This window comes from Heterocephalus glaber, unplaced genomic scaffold (assembly GCF_053883595.1).
Source record: "Heterocephalus glaber isolate CG9 unplaced genomic scaffold, H.glaber_assembly_v1.0 deba00001429, whole genome shotgun sequence".
NCBI lineage: Eukaryota > Metazoa > Chordata > Mammalia > Rodentia > Bathyergidae > Heterocephalus > Heterocephalus glaber.
Window position 1 is genome coordinate 27,776,636 of NW_028258294.1, and position 24,373 is coordinate 27,801,008.

At 42.3% G+C, this 24,373-nt stretch overlaps 1 protein-coding gene and 1 pseudogene across 8 annotated transcripts in view; one reads left to right on the forward strand and one right to left on the reverse strand.

Annotated features, from left to right (window-relative positions):
• Dixdc1 (DIX domain containing 1) overlaps positions 1 to 24,373 on the forward strand; it is an 84,970-nt gene that overhangs the window by 27,003 nt on the left and 33,594 nt on the right. For 7 of the 8 annotated variants that reach the window (XM_013076635.3, XM_013076632.3, XM_021237683.2 and 4 more), the window contains 6 exons: positions 7,416 to 7,545; positions 10,605 to 10,730; positions 12,760 to 12,991; positions 13,674 to 13,781; positions 20,161 to 20,273; positions 22,117 to 22,265. In XM_013076635.3, the coding sequence (XP_012932089.1) occupies positions 7,416 to 7,545; positions 10,605 to 10,730; positions 12,760 to 12,991; positions 13,674 to 13,781; positions 20,161 to 20,273; positions 22,117 to 22,265 (858 nt within the window). Of the gene's footprint in view, positions 1 to 7,415; positions 7,546 to 10,604; positions 10,731 to 12,759; positions 12,992 to 13,673; positions 13,782 to 16,613; positions 17,549 to 20,160; positions 20,274 to 22,116; positions 22,266 to 24,373 lie in introns of those variants that run through there. The other variant, XM_004856565.4, reaches the window with a different exon arrangement.
• Positions 13,775 to 17,440, reverse strand: LOC147827921 (uncharacterized; annotated as a pseudogene).

A 24,373-nucleotide genomic window follows, 5' to 3' on the forward strand; every position in this document is an offset into this window, starting at 1 on the left:
ACCATTACAGAGTCACCATTGGGCAAAAGAATAGTGAGGTATAACCTTCTGCGTGACACTGGCCATCACCATGGTAATGACCAGCCAGGGATTAATTCTTCTTGTAGGTCTTTTGGGGGAAACATGGTAACTGGCTGATAACGCTTCAAAAAATTGTCAAGGTCAAGAAAGAAAAACTGAGGAACTCACCCATAATGGAGGAGAACAGAAAGACAAGACAGCTAAATGCAGTGTGAGATTTTTGGACTGGATCTTGGGCCACAAAAAGGACATCAGTGGGATAGTTGGGGACTTTTGAATAAGCCATAAAAAATGATAAATGTCTGAGGAAATCTTTTGTGTTTAACCTGGTATAAATATTACCTAAGGTATACATGATTGAACATTACATGATACGTCATTAGTATGTACACATTTTATGTATCAGTTAGAAACGAAAACAAAATTTGAATAAAATCTCCAGCTAATGACATGTGTCAGTGTTACATTTCCTCTTTTGATCATTGTACCATGGTTACATAAGCTGTAAACTTTCTGGTTAGTTGGGTAATGGGCATAGGGAAACTCTTTATATTGTTAATTTTTGAAAGCCTGATATTATTTCATAATGAAAAATTAATAAAGTAAAAAATGATAATTAGAGATAATGAATGGCTCCTCAGCGTGAGTTAACAGAATGATCTAGTGACCAAAGAAGGAATGGAAAGAAAAGGAGTATCTTGAATGAGGAAGCTTCATACCTGTGGGAAGTACACTCACTTCCCCAAACCCAAGGAATGGACTCAAATTGAAGCGCAGTGAAAGTGAGACTTTAAAGTCAGTCTTGCAAGATTGGGTGTCTGGAACCTAATCACCTCCCAAAGGCCCTACTTCTGAGACTATCACCTTGGGGGTTAAGATTTCAACATAGGGATTTGGAAGGGAAACAAATATTCTGCCCACAACTGTATCCCGTCTTCCCTTGGGTCACCACAGACCTGCTTCTCTGAAGGAACTTCTTGTCTCCCAGAGATCAAGCCCAGAATAAACCATGACTATGGGGTCATACCCATCTACCTGGGAATACTGAGGCTCAGAGAAGAAAGATGTGGCCCTGGTCACATGGTAATGGTAAGAGGTTGGTGTGGTCACTTGTCTTCATCCTTTTCAAATCCCTGAGCCAATGTCAGACAAAATATCAGAAACCCAGACCAGGTTTTCTCCCTTTGTGTGACTCAGTGTTTTCATTAAAGCTTGTAATGTTTGGTCTCAAAAAAAAAAAAAAAAGATTGGGTGTCTGGTAGGGAAGCATGCCTGGGGCAGTTACAGCAAGCAATCTACGTCTTAGGACACAGGTCCCTCCCCCAGTTCCTCAATGGCTGAGTACTACGGGGTGTATAGGGGTGTATAATCTTCCCAGACTTTGTCTAAGCTTTTTTCCTCCCTTCCCCACTCCTGCCTACATGTCTCAAGAAAAACTTTCTTACTAGTTTATCTTTCTTGTAAGGTTCCATTTGGTTAGGATACTTTTAGGGGCATGGACGTTGTCATGTCTGCAAGCTGTTAGGGAATCTTAACTGCTAGTAATTTTCCACTCAGAGTTAACTACTTGTCTTGAAATTGACCACTTTAAATTTCTGTTTCTTTCAATATCTTCTTCACACACAGAACCTTTTGTATTAGGTTCTAAATGTCATGGTTTCAGAGAGATTTAGACCAGAGGAACATAATACTTGTAACCATTTCATGTAAAGAATGGTTCATTTTGTCTTAATTCTTTTTTTTTTTTTTTGGTACCGGTGATTGAACTTAGGACCTTGTGCTTTCGAGGCAGGTGGAGGAACCACTGAGCTAAATCCCTGGCCCCAAGAATGGTTCATTTTGACTTACTTCTCTGCATGTACACCTGGGAGCACTTGAGAAATTTTTTTTTTTTTTTCGCGGTACCAGGGATTGAATTTAGGACCTTGCATTTGTGAGGCAGATGCTGCGCCACTGAGCTAAATCCCTGGCCCCAACTTAAAATATTGATACACCTGGGCCTCACCCTCAGAAATTCTATTTATCTATGGTGGGGCCCAGAAAGTATTAGGTTTTTTTTGAAGCTTCCTAAGTGATTCTGATGGGTACCCAAGTATGTAACCTGTTGGTTAAGGGAACTGGAATGTTTAGCTAGGAAAGGATTGAACTCAGTTCTACAAGAGTCATGGGGGAGCTTGGGAAGATAAAGCTGAATTGTATCCCTGGAGAGAATTTGGTATATTTGGGGTAAGGTCTACTTTTTTTTTTGTACTAGGGATCAAACTGGGGACCTTGCGCTTTCCAGGCAGGTGGCGGAAACATTGAGCTAAATCCCCAGCCTGAAAATCATTTGGGCATTTTTTTTAAGGTCTACATTTGAAAAGCTTTCTTTGTTACCTTGATGTGCAATCAGTTATGGGAGAAGTGGGCTGGGTCAGTGTTTCTCACACTTAACTGTGCAGGAGTCACTAGGGGATTGTGTTAAAATAGAAGTTCTGCTTTGGTAAGGCTAGGGAGGAGCTGGGACTCTGTGTTTCTACCAGGTCCCCAGTGGTGCTCTAGGAACCACATTTTGAGTAGTAGATAGTCACATAGTGTAGAATATTGTAAAAGGGACTAAAGCATTGAATGCAGTGGAGGTGGTTTAGACTAAAGTGCATGCTGATAATTTTAATGAAGTCATTTAAAACTCAGAGATGTATTTATTTAGGTGTGGAAAGAACACTGGGTTAGGAGGTAGATCTGAATCTTGTATTCATGGTTTACTATCTGGGTGACCTTGAACAAGTATTTCATCTGATTTTTAGTTTCAATTTCCAATCAGCAACACGGATACAGTAACATCTTCCTGTAGATGAGCATTAGAGAAAATGTGTCTAAAGGACACATCATAGGTTTTGTGATAGAATTTTTCAGAAAAGCAGTGACTGTTACCATTTATGCTGTGCAGTCTCAAAGACCAGAGCTGTCATTAAAGTGCATGAAAAGTACCTTTAGGAATTTCTAATCAGTTTCACATCAGAGACAGTTTCCTTCTGTTCTACAGCTGGGGGAAGGCTATGGTTACTTAAGTAGAAATTATCTTGGCCTAATGAAAAATACTTGTTCTTACCTGTCCCTGCATGATTAACTTTTGAATTATTGTATTTCTTGGCTTGATGAAATGTGACAAATGATTCACTGATTCAAACAAATACTTTAGAGCACCTGTTACTCTAAGTGTCAAATAATTGTAACTATTGTGACTCCCTGCACGTGGCGTTTTTCAGACCCTAGCTCTTTTGAGTTCACTATCTTCTTTGCCTCCTTTGCTCCTTTTGGAATACCCTGAAGCTTGTCTTCAGGTTGGATTAATACTTTCTTCACACCTATACACCCCGTCTTAGCACTTGTCTCTACCAGTCTGCAAGCTTTTCTCCTTCCCTTCCCTCTTTCTTTCTGCAAGCTTCTTGAAGCCATGAGGCTCTTTGTACAGTGCCAGCAGTCAAATTTGTTGATCTGAATGTCTTGATAAATGATCCTTTTAAGGAGTCCGAGGTAAGTGAGAGGGTTACAGAAGGCGTTCTCCAAAAGATAATGCTTGACTTGAGACTTGCAAAGAGAAAGCAGGTAAAGGAGGTAGAGTGGCTGGGTGCTTTGGGAGAGGTGTAGGGGGATGTGGAGGATTACTGTGTGAAGCTGGAGAACAGGCAAGGGCTGGCATATGGCAGACTTAAATGGGAGTGAAGAAGTTGGATTTTATTTTGAGTGTAGTGAAAAACCAATGGAGGGTTTTAAGCAGGAATGTGTGGAGGGTGAATTGAGGGTAGTATTAGATAACAGGCAAATTGCTTAGGATATATATGCTGGGACTGAAAAACATGATGTGTGTTTAAATAAAATAATTACAATTAGGGCCAGGGATTTAGCTCAGTGGTTCTGCCACCTGCCTTGAAAGCACAAGGTCCCAAGTTTGATCTCCCGTACCAAAAAAAAAAAAAAAAAAAAGAAAGAAAAAAAAGAGCTATCAAATAATTACAGTTATAGACACAGTGCCATCAGCCTCCTTCAAACATACATCCCATCATTCTTGCCAATTTCCAAAGCAGTTCTTTAAGTCCTTTTGTGAGTGTCTTTAATTGTGTTGTTGTGGCTACTTCAGTGTCCTGATTCAATTCAAAACATTTACCTTTCATGATCATTTTGACCTGGAGAAGAGCCAGAAATCAGACAGTGCTAGATCCAGCGAATAATGTGATTGAGGACATATCTAGTGTTCTTACAAGCCTGCTTTTACATTGCATCTCACTCAGCAGGATTATTTACTGTGTTTTTAATCACACGTTATAATGACATTAACTAAAGAGGACTTCCAGAACTGCTTCAGAAAGTCACAAGAGAGTACCTACAATCTCAGCACTCAGGAGGCTGAGACAGGAGGATTCCTGTGAGTTTGAGGCCAGCCTGGGCTACATAGTGAGTTCAAGCCAGCGTGGACTAAACATAGTGAGACCCTTTCTTTAAAAACCCAAAACAAACAAAAAAGTGGCAAGAATGATGGGATAAATGTATAAATGTGGTGTGTTCAAAGCCAGGTGTGAGTATGGGGATGGGTAATGGCAGTGTGTCTTTTACTATAATATTTTATTTATTTATTTATTTATTTATTTTGGTACCGGGGATTGAACTCGGGTCCTTGCACTTGCACAGCAGGCAGCCAAACCACTGAGCTAAATCCCCGGCCCTACTATAATATTTTAAATTTAAACTTTCACCATATTTTCAGTCACCTCTGATTATTTATTTATTTATTTATTTTTGTGTGATACTAGGGATTGAACTCAGAGTCTTCACACTGAACTACATCCCCAGCCCTTTTTATTTTTTATTTTGAGACAGGATCTCACTAAATTGCTAAGTTGACCAGGCTGGGCTTCAACTTGTAGTCTTCTTGCTTCAGCCTCCAGGAGTGCTGGGATTACAGACAAAGCTGTTATTTTTAATGCCCTTTTTTGGTCTTAACTCCGTTTCCTCAGACAGCAATGGTTTGCTCCAGAGGTACCCTTTGTCTGGTCTGCTTTAGGCAGTGCAAGGTGTGCACAGACCTTGGAGCCTTACACAGAAGTGAGTTGGATAGCAGGAGACCCTTGGTAAATTCTGGGACAACATTTACTGGGGTTTTTGGGGGGGTTTTTTTTGGTCCTGGGGTTGGAACTCTGGACCTTGCATTTTTGAGGCAGGTGATAGCACCACTGAGCTAAATCCCTGGCCCCAACATTTACTGTTTTACCACCACATCTGCTATGTTCGAGCTATGGGGACATCAGAGACGTTGTATAACCTCTCCAAACTCTCCATAAAATGGAGATAATACTCGGTAATGCTTTTTTTGGGTACTGGGGATCGAACTCGGGTCCTTGCGCTTGCGCAGCAGGCAGTGAAACCACTAAGCTAAATCCCCGGCCATGTAATGCTTTTTTGAGAATTGAATGATGATAATGATGACAATAATATTGACCATTTAATAGTAAACATCACTGTGTGTCAGGTCCTGTGACAGATATATTCATTTACTCTTTTTTTTTTTTTTTTTGGTACTGGGGATCAAACTTGGGACCTTGCTCTTTCGAGGCAGGCGCCAGAACCACTGAGCTAAACTCCTGGCTCATTTACTCTTTAAATGTGCATAAAACACCAAAAATAGTGTTTAGTTCATGGTAGGCACTAAGTAACATTAGGCCCTCCCCATTCCCTCCTGATTATTGCATTTCCTACATTTTTTCAGTAGCTGATAGATTATTGCCTTAGCACACACACAAAAATAACTTTATTTCCATAAATTGACAGAATGAAACTAATGAAGATTTAATTTAAGCTCAGGAAGCAGCCACTGGGTAATTTCCAACATCATTTCATTAAGAAAGTACTTAGGATTTAAAAATCAACTTTACTTTAACCAAATTATAATTTAATTCAGTGAGCTCTTGAATTTAATTTTTATGTTCAGGGTCTCAGGCTGCTACAGAAACCACACACAGATATTGTCTGGACTAGGACATTGTTCATGTGCTACTTAGAAATTAGTGCCCATCTTCTGACCAAAGATTCAGAATAAACAATCTGAGTACAAGTTCTGTCCAGTGAACAACATGGAAGATGTAAGGTTGTTCCAGGGTTGGGATGAATTACATCTCCATCCAGATGCCTGACAGTTTTCTGGTAATACAGGACCCTAACTCTGTCTGAAGTAACTGAAGGTGCCACTCAATCTTCAGTAACACTGCTTACCCTACCTGTTCTTTTTCCTTTGTGTCCGTTTTAGGTAACTAGATCCTCTTTGACAACATAAAGCAGGGATTAAAACAAACTCTGTAGCAATCCTAAGATTATGGGTTTAGGAGAGTAAATCTTGGGTTGACTATGAGACGATTTCACATAAATCTCATTCTGAAGAAAGCAGCTATGGAGCTTATACATTTTAAAAGCACCATCCATAGATCTGTTTTTTCAGCATTCTCTCTGTGTAGTCTGCTTTTGGATAACAAAGATTATAATACTACTTATGTTTTTTTTTTCTTGGTACTGGGGATCGAACTTGGGTCCTTGTGCTTGCGAGGCAGGTGGTGGAACCACTGAGCTAAAACCCTGACCCAATATTAATTATTTTTGATGTCCCCTTTTAAGGTAATAGACTCCACCAGGGCCTGCAGGTTCTTCTATTCTTCCTCTGCAAAGTGCAATTTCTGACAGTCATTACACAGTTATGTCTTAAATAAAATGAAAGATACAGCTGGAAATTTAAATACCTTTTCATCTCAGTACATTGCTTCCAAAGGAGAAAGAAAGGTAATTATTCCCAATTATGACTGCACAAATAATTATTTAATAACTCATCTGCTGTCCTGGTTAGATTATAACTTCATAAGAAAAAAAAAAGAAAGCAACTATGGGAGAGGCAGCTCTGAGCTTGGATTATTTATCTCTGGCCCTGCAAGAGAACTGTATGAGTATCACAGTCTGTTGTACATACGATGCATGAGGGATTGTTACTGAAAAGCTTGGTGAGTTGCTGGCAACAGTGATTGCATCGGAAAACTGGCTGGGATCCTGGGTTACCTCTCATCCTGTCAACAGAGCCAAACCTGAGAAAAGCAGAAGTCAGTCACTGAAACACTCACCTCCTTATCTATGTCTCCAGTGCCACCCAAGTCAGATGTTATATTATCCCTGGAGATTAGTATAAAACTAGAGAATTTTAGGACATCCTCTGGGTCTGACCCTGATACCACTTTTCTTCTTTCCTTAAAACCTCCTCCTTTTCCTTCTGGATACAGATTGTTCACCATACTCCAATCTCTTGTGCTGCCTTAGAGATAAAGGACAGGGAATAAAACTAATATGCCATCCTTTCCTTATTTCCACCTTTTATTTTCCAGCAACAGCTGCAGGCCTATGTGGCCTGGGTGAATGCACAGCTGAAGAAGAGGCCATTGGTGAAGCCTGTACAGGACCTGCGAAAGGATCTCCGGGATGGGGTGATCCTGGCATATCTCATCGAGATTGTTGGTCAGTTGGTTCTGGACTGTGATGCTATGGTAGACCAGAACAGGACCACCTTTATTCTCTGTATGCCCTTCAAAGAAAGTTGTTTCCTTTTCTCTATGATACTACTACTTGTTTCATAAAAGGATTTTTTTCTTGTGAAGCCCTGGTGCCATTCTTACTACATAGTATCATAACTTATTTCCATAGTGTTATGGTTTGTGTCTAGAAGTCTCCCCAAAGCCTCATGCAGTATTAGGGTTTTTTCAAAGGTGGCTGAATCTAGAGTGTATGACACTGGGATTAAGGGCATGTGATTACTAAACCACTACACTGATTGGTAAGGCACCACCCTATCCCAGCAGTCTGGATAAGATAAAGGGGGCAGAAAGACCCTGTTAAGGTCTCTTGCTGCTCTTGCTACCTTGTAGGAGCCATGAACTGTTGTTTTCTTCTGAATTGTCCCTCTGTCATGTGCCCCTCTGCCTTGGAGCCAGCCACCTGTGGACCAAAACCTTTACGAACTATAAGATAATAAACCTTTCCCCTTTTAGCTTTGGATGTCAAGTATTTTTGTCTCAGCAATGAGAGAAAAGTAACTAAGACACATAGCATTTGTCCATAGTTCTGTAATCATTTTTCTCGGTGAAGTAGCCATAATCATTTGTTTACTTACCTATGTCTTCTATATAGACTGAGTTCTTTAAGAACATATACAGTACAAATTTTTTGTTTCCACCACCCCTAATGTGCACATTACAAGTACTGAAACATTCATTAGTCAGCTGATTTTGCTTTAGACTCCTGGAGGGATGTGGCGCTTGTGGGTAGTACAGAAGCAGCAAGGTTTGCAACAGGTAGCCTATCCATGAGTCCCTTGTAGGGACAGCTGTTGAATTCATCAGAGCATTCATTTACAGTGACTATGACAATGCCAATAGTAATGTCAGGATTGAACACTTTCTAGTTTGTTTGTTTGTACCCGGGATTGAACTCAGGACCTTGCGCTTGCAAGGCCGGTGTAGCACCACTGAGCTAAATCCCCGGCTCTATTTTGTTTGATTTCATTTAATCATCACATCCTTGGCAAACAGATACTATTGTCCCCAACTTTGGGAAACAAGTTTAAAAGAGGATTTATACAAATAAATATATTTATTGAGTACATAGTAGCACATAGTGTCAAACAAAGAATTTAAGCACAATATTTTTGATTTTATTTATGAGGGGCATATGCATACAGGTTGGGTATCCCTTATGCAAAATGCTTGTAGCTAGGAATGTGTCAGATTTTGGAATATTTGAATAGAATATTACTAATCTGAAAATCTGAAATCTTCAGATTAGTAATGCTTAACCTACACTACTATTTTACTCATGAAGTCTAGAGACTAAGCAACTTTACAAGGTTGCATAACTGTAAATGCTAAAGTAGAGGTACAAACCTAGACCCGCTTTATTCCAAAGCCCATTTTATATACTTAATTTTTCATCTATTTAAATAAGTTATACATGGAACCTATTTTTTAGATTTTTCTGGTAGGAAATACTAAAGGGTATGATCCCCCTGCCCCCTTTTATCTCTCCTGTGTTCTTTCTTAAGCTAACTCCCCAACCCTTAGAAGCCGTACTTTCTTTTATCTTTTTTGCAGTGCTGAGCATTGAACCCAGGGCCTGGTGCATTCTAGACACATGCTCTACCACTGAGCTACGTACCCAGCCCTTAAACACTACTTTAAATTATAACTTTGCTATATAAAAATAACTTCAGAGTCTCTATCCGAATTTGCCTATTCAGCCATTCACTTTTCCTTGAGTTCTAGACATGAATATCTAATTTCTTAGTCAAAATACCCACTTGGGTATCTAACATGCAGCTCCAATTTCACATGTCCTTATCAGAACTTTTGGTTTCCTTCCCCACACCCATGGCTTTATCCTCCAGTCTTCTTCATTTGAGGAACTCATTATCATCCACCCAATTGTTAAAGCAAGACACTTAGGAGGCACCCCCATCCCAGTACTGGGGATTGAATCCAGGGCCTCACAATTGCTAGACAAGTACTTTCGACCAAGCTACCTCCCAATCCCTTAGAAGCTGTTCTTAATTATTTTCTTTTCCTTGTGTATCCTATCTAATCCTTTGCATATAGTGTGTGGTTTATATTGAGAATATAATCAGTATCTGACTTATCACCAGTCATTCTTTTCCACTTTAATTGAAACCATCATTACTTCTTCCCTGGATTATTTTCATTATCCTCCTAACTAATCTCTCTCTTCCCTCACATAATCTGCATCCACACAGAGTCAACTTTGAGAAACAAACTAGGGAATGCTAATCCTTTGCCTGAAACTGTTGGCTTCTCATTCCACTTAGAATAGAATTCAAGTACTTTATTGTGGTCCAAAAAGCTGGATGTGACTTGACTTTACCCACCTCTTTGGCCCTTTGCTCACTTCACTCCAACTGCACTGGTCTTGTTGCTCTTCCTAATATACACTGAGCTCTTTCCCAACTTTGGGTTTGTATTGTGGTTCCCCAGGCTGGAACGGTTCCTTTTCAAATCTTAACATTTCTTATTTTATTCAATCTCTGCACAAATATATTATCAGAGAGGCCTCATTATTATTATTATCATGATCACTCCTCTGTATTTTTCCATTACCTGAAATTACATTAAACATTAACTTGTTGACTTGGTTATCTGCTACCCTTACAGATGTAAACTCTGTGAGGGAAGGTACTCTGTTTACCTGGTTCACTATTTTCTGGTGCCCTTAACAGTGCCTTGCACACAACAGGATGTTTGCTGAATGGATAAATGTTATCACAGTAACTTCAAAGGACCATAAGTTCATAGTCTTGATAATTAAAAGACCCTCCAAAAAATAAATAAAAGACCCTCCAGAAGGCTTTTCACGTTCCTCTTCCCATCCAAATTACAAGCACCAGGACTTATTTCACTTGTACATTTATGGATAATTTTAGTTTTCATATCAGAACTCCCTTCCTGTTTGTTTGGCTGCTGTGTAATGTTGAAAATATTCCTCCCTATAATATATTTCCTCTTTCTTAACAGCAGGAGAAAAGCTGAGTGGGGTACAGTTGAGTCCTAGTAACCAACAAGAGATGAAGAATAATGTGGAGAAAGTGCTACAGTTTGTGGCCTCCAAAAAGATTCGTATGCACCAGACTTCAGCTAAAGGTCAGTGCGGTGCTTCATCACCTCCTTGGTGAATGAGTTGTTGAACCTCACTGGGGTATACCAGTTTCAGAAGGGTTGTTGGTTATATAGCCAAGGGCTCTGAGAAGACTGGAGTAGGATCAGGCCCATGACCTTGTATCGTTTTTCCACATAATTTTCCTTTGGGGATGGAGTGATTATCAAAATCTGAGTGCTTTGGAAGCCTAGCTGGAGATAGATGTTCTCTGTTCATTTTAATTGAATACAGATGAACTTGAGTGTGTGTGGGAAAATTAATGATAAGAGAATAAATGACAAAGTTGGGATATTAATTTTAGAATGTCTCATTTAAGTTATCAAAAATGAAGATAGATTACATTTTTTCAAGTTCCTTGGGTTTCATGACCAAGTATTATTTCAAATTGTCATAACCCTATGCTTTTTCCATCCAGTTTTCTAGAAGGAAAATTTTTATAGTATTTCATTTTTGGATATTGGAATAGTCTAGGGAGGATGAAAGGGGCTCCATAACTAGTGCATATCCTGTCTTCATGGTGGATTTGCCAGGCTGCAAGGCAGGAGCTGTGCAGGTGTCCTAAGAAAGCATAGGCTCCCTGGTCCTCTGGCTAGTTCTCTAGAACTGCCTAGATCTGTGACTGTTTTAGCTTCTAATTCTGGGGTCTTATTGCCTGTGGGTCTGATAAGAATGAGAGCAGAAAGAGCCCTCCTTTCATATGGGATTATTGGTGTTCCCTGTGTTGAGGTCATTTGGGTAGGGAAGGACTGACCATTGAGAGCATCTGATAGAAGGTCTCAAATAACCCCTTTCCAGGCCTTTGGGTGTATATGAAAGATTTTGAAGCTAAACAAATAGAATTTTACCTATCTCCTTTCATTTACTTTCACCAGATCTATCACATTGGTTTTTTTTTAAATCTGCTTTCTTCTCTTTTTTTCTAGGGCAGAACTTAGAATACCAGATATCTTTGTTCTGGTCCCCATGTGGAGGGGGCTTGGGGATCTGGCCCAGTAAAGTCAGCTATTTTGAGGGAACAGTGCCATTCAGGGCATCATTTTCTTTTTTCTGGAGAAATAAGTTTCCTAATTAGTCCTACTGCATTGATTTTTGCCCCTCCTTTTTTGCTTTCCACACTACAGCCAGAATGATCTAAGAGTACATATGCTTGCACTACTCCTGCATCTGAAGGCCTGTAGGGTGAGATCCAGAATCATTCCTATATCTCCCTGGTCTCGTTTGGCCCACATTTGATTCCTACCCTGGCAGCCTCATCTTTCCCTTCTCCCCCCAGACCTGGTGCTCTGGCTATGCTGATTTTCTTTTAGTTTCTCCACCACAGGGCTTGACTACAGATATATACTGAGACTTGCATAGGTAACTTAAAAATTTCTAATAGACACATTACAAAAAAGAAACAAGTAAAATTAATTTTAATAATATTTTATCTAACCCAGTATATCCAAAATAATATTTCAGCATATCAATATAAAGTTATTGAATATTCTGCATTCTATGCTAAGTCTAATGAGATATTTTGCATTCCTTAATGTATGCTAAGTTAGTACTACACCCATGCACATTTCAATGCAGAGTAGTGGCATTTTAAGTGCTTCATAGCCACATGTAGGTTATGGCTCTCATATGGGACAGTGTAGCTCTAATATGTCATGCTCTCTTACCTCTAGACCTTCATACCTACTGTTCATTTTTCCTTTTTCTCCTCTTATCTAATGAACCACTATTTATCAATCAAGTCTCAGTTGGAAAGTCACTTCCTTTAGGAATATATCCCTGATCCCCATAAGATGCCTCTGTTCTGAGCTCCCAGAGACTCTAGTTTTCTTGTCTAAATGTAGTGTTGTACTTTATTATACTTCATTAAAATTTTTTTTCTGTCTCCCTTGTTGAACATACCTACGTGAGGACAGAGACCTTGACTGCCTTGCTTGCCTCTATCGCTAGCAATACATATTAAATGCATGTCCTCAGCCTCTGCTTTTCTCTCAGCATCTATTGTTCTTGTCTCTCTAGATATTGTGGAAGGAAACCTAAAATCTATCATGAGGCTGGTCCTTGCCTTGGCAGCTCATTTCAAACCTGGTTCTAGCAGGACAGTAAGCCAAGGACAAGACTCCAGATCCCCACTGCAGAGTCACCAACCACACTGTGCCACAGCAGTAGCCCAGGGAGCAGCTGCTGCTCTGGCTGATGTGTGCCATGATATGTCACGGTCAGGACGGGATATTTTCCGATACAGACAGAGGTAAGGGTAGAAATCTGGGGATAACAGCTGATCTCTCTCTCTTTGGTATTTTCTGACACCATGCAGTAGATACACGTACCACCCAAACAGCCCCATGTTGCAGGAAAGAATATGGAATGGAGGTTGGGGATGGCTTATTCTACACTTAGCAGAATGTAAAGGAACCATAAGCGAAAGTTTTTGCTTTGGTGCCCCAGTGTGTGCGTGTGTGTGTGTGTTTGAGACTCTGAGACAGGGTCTCACTATATAGTTCAGGCTGGCCTTGAACTCACTAGCCCAGGCTGGCCTCAGACTTTTGGTGATCCTCCTTCCTCAGCCTTTGGAGTGCTGGAATTACAGGCGTGCACCACCATGCCTGGCCCAAATTTTAAATACATACCTTTGGCACAGTGTGCTTGCTTCTGGGGGAGGGCCTACCCTGAAATCCAGAAGGCCAAGCAGTCCTGGAGAGCCATGGCAAGAAATGCTGTGGGGTTGTGTATCTGCTGAGAGACAGTGTGATGAACAAAATGGCTTGTTTATGTGTCTTCCTTCTGTACCAAGTTTCAAGTGTCTTTGAGGCAGGTTTTGCCTTACTTCTTACCTATAGTTCATAGAACAGCAGTATATCAGTACTAGTACAGTTGTGTGAACTGCAGAACTGACTGACACCCTTTACTTTGCTGGTGCCCCCGGGCTGTAGGAACAGCAGTATGGATGAGGAGATTGAGAATCCATACTGGAGTGTGCGGGCGCTGGTGCAGCAGTATGAAGGGCAGCAACGGTCCCCGTGTGAGTCCAGCTGCTCCAGGTAATTGTGGCCTCAGATTCTTTACCACTAGAATCCTGGCTGAAAGCTGAGGTTCCTGGGGGAATCTCGGGGTCCTCAACTTCAAATAGCAACACAACAAGAAATAAGGCACCTAATCTCATTTACTTTCATCATTTTGTTTGGCTAGAAAGCACTGTCTGTCTGTGGCTTTGTGTTGACAGAAGTAGAGTAAGGTGTTAGTGAATTTTGCATTTGTGAAAACTGCAGAGCCCCTGTGTGACCACATGGGGGCATGACTTGGACCTGTCAGAGCCCAGCCCAAACACAGCTGCTGCCAGTATTTATGAGAGCCAGTTCCTTTGCACTGTCTTAAAGCCTGAGTGTAACGCTTAAATTATGGCTTGAGAAAGCTGTATGAACCTCATAACAGGAGAGATAATTGAACAGAGTTGTTGGAAGCATTAGTGTTCCCAGGATTCATTTGTAGGGCTGAAAATTATGGCAACTACTATGCACTGGAGTGGGCAAATAATGTTTGTGACCCTAGCAAAGGCTGTTTCCCTTACAGCCATGTGCAGAGACCAGAACAGGACACTGTGTGCTAATAAAAGCCTGACCAATGCCAAGTTAAAATGGCAGAAAAAGATTATTTTCCTGGCTCATGTAAATCATGCTCCTATAAACATATCCCCAGAACACATTAGCATATTTACTAACTTGATTTTGTTTGATTTATGCTCTGATGACCTTTCCTTTCCTATTCCAACCCAGGGTAGTCTGTTCTGTTTAAGCCTAATTATCCCTCATGATTATTTTTTATGTCTTTGTTTTCTTCCTCCTTTTTTTTTTTTTTTTTTTTGTACCAGGGATTGAACTCAGTACCTTGAACTTGCAAGGCAGGCAAGGTGCCACTGAGCTAAATCCCTGGCCCTCGTCCTCCTTTTTTACATTACAGTTACATTCATCACTGGCATCTTGTACCTTTACATGATGTATCTTGGTTCTTATTTTTTCCCCATTCCCTGCCCTCCCTTCACCCCCTCCACCCTTCCCTATTTACAAAGACTTTGTTTCCTTGTTTTTCCTTTTCTCATATTTTTTCTTTTCCCTTCTTTCCTTTCTCCTTCCCCTCCCACTTCCCCTATTCCTTTAGACATTTTCTTCCTATTTATAACATCAGTTATACATTTTGATTCTTATTTACACTTTTAGTTTTTCACACCAGAGAAACTTCAGTATTTACACATGTGTGTCCTATTTATTTGACTTAAGAGTATGGCCTCGGGCCAGGGATTTAGCTCAGTGGTTCTGCCACCTGCCTCACAAGTGCAAGGACCTGAGTTCGATCTCCAGTACCAAAAAAAAAAAAAAAAAAAAAAAAAGAATATGGCCTCAATGTGCATCCACTTAGCTATAAATGTCTGTAGTTTCTCATTCTTTATGGCTGAGTAGTACTCCATTTTATAAAAAAAAAACCCACATCTTCTTTATCCAGTCTCCAGTTGATGGGCAACTGGGCTGTTTCCAAGTTTTAGCTATTACAAACTGTGCTGGTATAAACATGGATGCACATATATCACCGTGGTCTTCCTGCTTTTAAAAATTACTTAATTTGCAGTGCTGGGGATTGAACCCAGGGCTTCATGCATGCTAGGCAAGTGCTCTGCCACTCTACATCCCTAGGCCATTTTCCTCCTATTTCTTTTTCTCATAAAATTCCACCTTACTTTGATGGACCATTTCTAACTTTACTGAGGTCATGTGGCATTCTCTCCAGCATTCCAGCTGGTAACCTTTTGCAACTTTAAAATTTTACATTTAAGGGCTGGGGATTTAGTTCAGTGATTCCGACGCCTGCCCTTCAAGCTTGAGGATGGAAGTTCGATCCCCAGTACCAAAAAAAAAAAAGAATTTACATTTAATAGTTGTGCCTTTTTATTTGTAAAATGCATATAACATAAAATTAACCATTAACCTTTTTTGTTGGTACCGGGGATGGAACTTGGGACCTTGTGCTTGCAAGGCAGGCACCGGAACCACTGAGCTAAATCCCCAGCCCCAATCATTAAACATTTTAAAGTGTACAATTCAATGTCATTGAGTACCTTCATGTGCAACCATTACTTCTGTCCAGTTAGAGGACATCTTTATCATTCCAGAAGGAAACTCATTAAACAATAGGTGTGCTTTTAATGAGAATTTAAACCATTTTAACCATCTTTTCTTGCTGTTTGAGATGTCACTGGGTCGAATCAAAATGTTTCCTTGTATGAGATCTCTTGCTTCCTACATGTCTACAGGCCTTGGACTCTCCTGAGCTTATCAGTGCCTGCCTGAGTTACAGAGAGAGGGAGAGAAAAGGGTCTGGGTCTCCACCTGAGAGTACCTGCTGGCTTCCTTTTTCTGTGTAGGAAGCCTCAGGCAGGGGCTGGAACTGTGAGACTGAAGGAGGGACCAACTGGAGATCAGGGTGCCAGGACTAAGGGTCACTATTTTCTAGAAGAGACAGAATAGTTTGCATTCCTCTTTCCATCTTCCTCTCCTTTTCTGCTTTGGTCGTTTTCTTCAAATACCTCCTTCAGCTTTTTGGGGATGCTCAGTCAGCACACTGCTTTTCTTCAGAAGGGAAGGAGAGGGCTTCTCTCAGCTACCCAGAGACCCAGCAAGCTCAGTCCTCACCCCACCCCTCCCCGGGGGTCCTGCGGCCTCCGAAGGGACCGGGAGACACGGGGATATTGCTGCTTCGGATGCGGAGTAGCTTAGAAGGCAGCACAGATAGCCCCTAGTGTCTCCATTCCCTTCCCTTGCTGCTCGAGGGTCGCCCTGGCAAAGCTCAGCTCGCCTGTTGCTCTGTAAACCTCTGGCCAGCCTCTCGCAGTATCTTTACAAAACGGTCCTTAAGGGTGTGGGGGGGGGGGCACGAAACGCCTGAGGGCAAGATGGAAGGAGTTGGGCGGTCCGGATGCAGGGTCCTCGGGGACAGCCTACCTCTCTACCCCGCCAGCCTCCCCTTCCCGAGGAGATAGAGGGTGAGCTGCCTGTGGCTTAGAGCTGCCCGGAGCCCCGCGTCCATGGAGGGAGGGGTCAGAGTGGAGCCCGCTACGCTTCCAGCGCCGGGACCCCCACCGCCCTCCTCGTGATTCCCCACCCCCCCTCCTGGGGCTCCCATCCGCCCCACCCCCACCCCCACCCCACCCCGCCCCTACCTCTGCCCGGAGCGGTCGGCTCTCGGCGCAGGCTTGGGTCGCAGCCCAGCACAGTCTCTCCGCTGGTGACAGCTTGGGAGGGGTAGGGAGGAGGGGGGCGAGAAGGGAGGAACCGGGGAGACGGTGCGGAGAGTGGTCACCCGCACGCCCTGCGGGGACTCGACGCGCAGCCCGAGGCGCCGGCAGCCTCTAGGGTGGAGATGGGTTGAGATGCCTGCGCTTCGGGGGATGCCCGAGGCCACGCGGCCGCAGAGCCCGCGATGCTGCAGCCAGGGACCGGCCGCCCGCTTGGGGAGGCAGCTTCCGCCGAGGCCCAGCTGCCGCAGAGTCTGAGCTGCCGGGACAGGGCGCTTCGCACCCCGGAGCAGCGCCAGCTCTGGGGCTGAGACGCCTGCCTCTGCCCTTCCTACTTTCTCCGGCGATCCGGGCGAGCCTCTCTGTAGGTGGGCTCATTAGTAGAGTCCTGCTTCGCGTCCCCGCGCTGAGAGACATGCCCGAAATTGGGAGCGAAGTGACTCTCAGCCTCCCACTTCACCCAGGGAAGCAGGCTTGCTGAAGCCGGAGCCAAGAGGGGACCATGGGAGGGACACAAGTCAAATGGTGAGCGGAAGCCACTTTGGCTCTCGAGGTGGGGGCATGGGTAGGACGAGGCAGGGACTGGAGGATGCTTGGACCGGGGATGACTGGGGGCGCTGTACTAGGGAGCACAGAATGTCGGTCGGGGATTATCACTATAAAATACGGTGGGTTTAGGAATGGAGCCAGCGTCTCTCTGCAGGGGAAGGGACAGGACTCTTTCTCATCCCATTACCCATTTAAAAATACGGATTTAAGTGTAATTTGGAAGTATCTTTGCTGGGGGATAGCTTGTCTGATAAATTAAGGTGGCAGAGATACTAGACCTATGGCAATTACGAAATGTATCGTTCAGACCTGATTTGTAATCCGGTCGTTCTTTGCCTTCAGAAAGGATTATGATGGGAGGTGGGGGGTTATTTGTTTATAAAACAAGTCTTTTACACTAGTGAGGAGGGGCCGAAGTCTTAGAATCAATTAGCATTAAAACACTTTTCTCTGCCCCGAGGCAGAGGATTGACAGCACTTTCCTCTTCCAGGAGATACTTAGGGAAGCAGCACGCTGCCTTAGGATTTTTCTGTTTGGGTCCTTCATCTTTTGACTTGGCCATCTAGATTCCTGATCTTACCTCAGTGGCCTCACCCTGGAAGCTGCAATTCAAGAAAGAGAAATGTTGTTTTCCTTTGGCTGCTCTGCCACTCCCCAAGTGGGGCTGGGTATCCAGAGTCCGCCTCCTTCTGGCCTTATATGGGAGACAGCTCACTTAGGAGGAAGGAGGTGGAGCTAAGCATGAGTCTGTGCTTTTAGGAAAGCAGTTTTCCAACGTCCTAGGTTCACAGTACACCCTCCCCACCTTTGTCTCGCACTTGCCTTCTATGGTCCAGCTAAATGCAGGCAGTGGAATATGTTATCCATAGCACCTTGTCAGCTGAGAAAGTGATGTTGTCTCTTACTCCTTAGGAGGAGCAGCAACAGTTACAGGCTTCTTTCTGCACCTAGATTTCCATTTCTGCAAGATGTAAATGCTGAGGCCTCAGAGGTCATAAATCTGTTCTCCTTATAAATGACAAAGTACCCTTAGACAGTAGCTTTTCCAGCAGCTAATTCATGTTGGCCTAGAAGTCAGATTGCCTAAGTGGTGAAAGATGGATAAGAGTGTTATAGAAACCGCCCATCATTTCTGAATACCACTTCTTATCACCTCTCATCTCTTTGACCTGTTTGAGTTATGGATCTATAAGTATGGTTTAGCAACTTTCTAAAGCTTAAAGTAACGCAATATCATACTTTTTTCCCTGTAGTTCTAAGGAAGGGAGCAGAGTATTGATTGAGGGCATTCCAACCAAAGCTCCTCAACTCTGGAGATCAAGGAGAATGAGACATTCGTTCCCAGGCTTCTTCACAGGTTTTGAAATCTCTGGGTCTTTCCCCTGTGTTTGGCTCTTGTTTTTTGCTGGTTTCTAGGAAGGTGAAATATTAACTCCTGATCGGTGTTGTGAGGATTAGCCTGGGAGACTTCAGAGGCACATTAAGTGGGTCAGTGAATCCTAGACACTTTCACTGTTGTCTGGGTGATGGATGTGGAAAGAATGCCCAAGGGGGGGCTGGGTCTGCAGACCCCACAAGCCCCTGAGATTCTTTCACTGCTGATGTTCTCAAGATGGAATGAAAAGAGAAATGGCTCTTCTGACTCCCTTTGTCCTTATCAGAGAAGCATCAGCCCCATGTTCCCACCTTGTCTTACTGATTTGCTGTTGTTCCAGAGATTTAGTATATGTGCTGCCGAAGTGAGCACTGTTCTAGAGATTTAAAGTCACATTGAACAATTTTCCCAAGACTAGTAGTTACATCAGAACTTAAGAGTTGTTGATGACGACTTGAACTTATTGTGGCAGAGATACAAATAACTTTTTCTGAGGGGGGCGGTACCGGGGGACCTTGCGCTTGCAAGACAGGCAGCACCACTACTGAGCTAAATCCCTGGCCCACAAATAACTTTCTGATGGGAATAAATCCAGTAAACCTTTACTATTCCTAGCAGGTCTTTTGACATATTACCCTTATCGTGTTCTGGTTTAATTGTTGATAGATTACTGCCCCTCTTCCCTGCCTGGCACTGTATACACTCTAGCAATTTCTACCCCTGATCTATCCTCACCCTGTCCTCTCCTTTGGATCAGCCTAGAGCTGATCTGTGATCACTCTGCTGGTACTGCTTGTATTTAGAGATCAGGGTATTGGAAATAGGATTTTCTTCTAGATCCAAAAGCTTTTAAGACATGAACTGGCACCAGTATCTGAACAAGGGCCTGGAGATGGTAGTGTTAGGGGTAGTGGGAAATAAAAAAACAAAACTTAATGTTCTTTAAATACTAGACTACCTATTCTTCTGATAATTCTTTTCTCAATTATGCTTACAGACAGCTTTGTTGTAGAAAAGTCTTCCTAGGACTGTGTTATTCATTCATACTTTGATTTAATTCATTCAAGTTTGTCATTCAACAGAATGTGTTCTTACTGTGGGTTAGGTATTGGGATACTTGGAGTAAGATGAATAAGAGCATGTCTTTAAGATAAATTATGAAAGTTGGCTTCTAAAATAATGTTGTGTATCTTCCTTTTTCTTTGATCACAGCCTGACTTCACCCAGTCCAATCCACAGTGCAAAGAGTGAATCCATTATAACCCAGGCGGAGGAGAAGGCAGATTTTGTGATTATTCCCTCAGAAGGAATAGAGAACAGAACAGGTACTCCTTGTCTCTCTGCTTTGGTTGGATCAACAAATGACTCTCAGCAGAAGAATTTGGAGGTCCTAACTATCTGTCTCTAAGCTCCCTGGCCTTGTTCCTCTCCATGGTCTGTGCTCTAATGCCTTGGAGCCAGTTAATGTCTTTTTTTTGGTACTGGGTATTGAACTCGGGTCCTTGTGCTTGGGAGGCAGACAGCAGAACCACTGAGCTAAATCCCCAGCCCCCAATTAATGTCGTTATCCTCTTAATAGAGTGTCCTTTCTGGTGTCCTAGCTGTCAAGAATCATGTAGCACCATAGACAATCCCTTCCCCAGCTGGCTGCCTGTGAATTAGAAAATGACTTTGGGATAATTAGAAGCTTTACTCAAGTAAACAATTTTTATTATTCCTGTCTTATACAAATAATTTGGATACCTGCCTAACTTAAATCGGGGCCAGGAATATATAATATGAACCGAGATGTCTGTGAGAACATACAGGGGAGAGCAGGTCCACATTAGGCTTGGTGTGAGGGCTACAGAAAGTGTTCTCTTTGTTTAGTCTTCTTAATCTGTCTCATTTGTCTCATTATTTTTCTTACATAAACAGAAGCATGGGAGAATCAAAGCACAAGAGTTAGACTGAATTTCATTCACCCATAAGTGTGATGGAACTGAAGCTATCAGAAGAAAAACTAAATTCTTTTGCCCTCTGCTCCTCTTTGGCCCTGGCATTAGCACCAACAGTCAGTCATGCTATTGAGTCACAAACTCCATGTGGCTTAGGGAGGGAAGAGAGGAATGTTTATTGAGTATCTGCTCTGAGCCAGGTACCTCTAGGGTCTGCACATATTTTTTTGTTTGTTTTGTGGTGCTTGGAATTAAACCCAGAGCCTTGTACAGGCTGGGCAAATACTGTACCACTGAGCCACATCTCAGCCTATAAGTTACTTCTTTTAATCTTCAACACAATCTAAAGGAATTATCATACTCTTCTTATGAAGACACTTAAAAGAGTTTGTATCCTTCTGTATTCCATAATGCATTTCATTGCTTTTTTTTTTTTTTGTGGAACTTGGGATCAAACTCAGGACCTTGCACTTGCCAGGCAGGCACAGCGCCATTGAGCTACATCCCTGGCCATAATGCATTTCAAAGACTGTCCATATAGTTAGGATAAAAGCAGGCAGGGAAACCAGAACAGAGAAGCCTTAAAGGTAGAGAAATAAAACCAGGGAGCAATATTAAACAATTTTGTAAGTATACTTTTACTGGTTTTCCTGTGTGATTCACACAATGTTCTGTGTGAAAGGAATGTAATTATGACTCAAAGCCGTCAAAGGAATATTGAATTATGGTCTCCCTCCTAAATCTCCAGGGTAACCAATAGGGATTTGTTTTTATTGCATCCAACATTTCTTTTCTTTGTACGTGGCAAAATCAGGTCCAGGGAATGGCCATCTAGAAAATTAAGAGTAAAAGTTTCGACGCCTGCCTCGAAAGCACAAGGTTCCGCGTTTGATCCTGGGTACCAAAAATAAACAAACAAACAAACAAACAAACAAATAAATAAATAAATGGTATGTCTCCCATACCAAGAATGATGGTGGAACTCCTGCTTCTTAAGGGTTTAGGAAGTCAGATTTCCCTAGCAGAGTGACTGATACTTCCCTGAGCCTAGAGCCAGAGTTAACTTCCAGTTTATTATGCCTCACAACCCCACCTGGTGGAGAGTCCAGTTTGTCTGTGAGGACAGGTTCAGAAAGCAGATGACCTGAACCTGTGAACTGCTCTGTGAATGCTTTCTGCCGAAAATTGGTTTTCTTCAACATGAACTATTCTCCCACCTTTCATTTTATAGAGGAGACAGACTCTCCATTACCTCGAGACTGGCAGCCAGGGAGCCCTGGAACCCATCTGGAGACCTCATGGGAAGAACAGCTGTTGGAACAACAAGAACACTTAGAAAAAGAAATGGAGGAAGCAAAGAAAATGATATCAGGACTACAGGTAGCTCTTTCCCTTGTAGTTTGTCTTTAATGTACCAACTGATTATTACTTTTGTCACTAGTGTCAATTGAAGAAAAGCTGCTTTTAGTTTTGTATGAGACCAGAGTTGAATGAGGAATTAGGATAGTATACAAAGAGCAAAGATTCCTTACATGTGTGTTTTAAATGGACTTTGTGGACTGCTGTTTATAGCACAGCTGTTGGGATTTCTGCTAGCTTAGAAGCCATTACCACCCCCTATCAAACCCATAGTTTGTCTTTGCTTCACAGGTAGGTTTCTCTCTTTTCTGCTGCTGCAGACTTGGCAGTTGCAGCTTTCAGCGAAGAATAATACTGTGAATAGTCGGGAATTTTCTCTGAGGAATTCTCCATCTGGAAAGGTGGAAGAGCCAGTAGTGCCGCCAGGTTTCCATTTGAGTCTGGCTAATGATTTAGCTCACACTTAATGTGTTTGCAAGTGGTTGTGGGGCATAATGATCAGGTAGAAGAGGTTTTTCTTGAGCAACAAAGCCCTTCCACTTTTCCTATACCTGCATGTCTGCTCAGCAAATTGCCCCCAGAGACAGGTTGACCCACTTGACATACTTCCCACCCTGAATGACCCCCTCAATCCTGTGTCTTTGTGTGATTCTTTCTGTTTGGGGCGCCCTTGTAGTGTGCTGATGACCCTGAAATTGCCTAGGAATATTCCTTTCTGTTTGTGCTGGGAACTGCACTGCTTCAGAATTGTGAAATATTTATGGGCACGTAAACAAAGCCCACATTATGTGTGTGGTTCTGGCAGCCGGCAGGCGATGGAGGGCGTGCTCCTACCCAGTCAGCAACAGGGTGGGGACACAAAGTGTTCCTAAAGAAGAAAGGAGATTGGTGCAGTGGGGAAGCAATTTGCGTAATATATGCTGTAGGAACTGCCTAAACATTCCTAAAGAAAGTGGTGGTTTTCCCCCCTTTTGCTCTATGCTCTATATTTTAAAAATAAATGTCTGGCTTGTGAGGTCTTTGAAGTCCCTTTTCTGCCTCCTCTTTGAAGAATACCGTAATGGATTCCTTTTTTTTTTTTGGTGTGTTTTAATAGGTAAATTCCATGAAAACTTTGGGATTATACCCAACCAGGTTTTTCCGCGTGAATATTTGCATTATATGAGGATGTATAACCATCACTTTGGCTCTTAGTTTGGTTTGTATTTCTTGGTCTGGGAGAAATTTGATGGCAGATGAAACAGAAAAGAAGAAAATTAACAGGCAGAAAGTCAGCATCTTTATATTCCCTGCAAACAGAGAAATTTTAATTCACAGCTACATGATCACAATGAGAATTCAGTTCTATTGTGGAATACAAAAGGACTCACAGCATCCACGGGGCCTCTTAACTCAGTCACAAACAAGTTGCATGCTAAACCACATGCAAGATTTCTGACTTCTTAGTATGCTTCAGTTAGGGTTTGTTGAACAGTTTGTCATTAGAGTCACGATTTCTGTAAACTTGCTCTCCCTTAGCTTCCTGCAGCTCTGAAGTGTCATGTACCTCTGCCCGTGACTCCATGGGATAATCAGATTCATTATTAAAATTATTATTAGTGTTTAGTAGATGAACTGTTGGCTGGATTTTTCTTTTTTGAGGTATTGGGGATTGAACCCTGGACTTCTGCACTGAGCTACACCCTTACCCCCTTTTAAAAATTTTATTTTGAAGGAGTTAGGCATGGTGGCACACACCTGTTATCCCAGTACTGAGAAGGCTGAGGCAGGAGGATTACTGTGAGTTTGAGGCCAGCTTAGGCAACACAGGGAGTTTGAGGCCAGCCTGGAATATATAGTGAGACCCTGTCTCAAAAAACGCTCTCAAAACTTTTTTAAATTTTGAGACAGGATCTCACTAAGTTGCCCAGGCCAGGTTTGAATTTGTGATCCTCCTGCTTCAGCCTCCCAGAGTACTGGAATTACAGGCATGCATCATGTCTGGCTTTAAAACATTTTTTATTGACATTTGTGAAGAATTTGTGTTATTTTTATTGAAACAAGATTTAATCTCTATAACTCTTCCCTTAAACTGAATGGAATTGTGATGTAAAATAGACACATTTTTCAGTCTTTCACTGATCTGATAG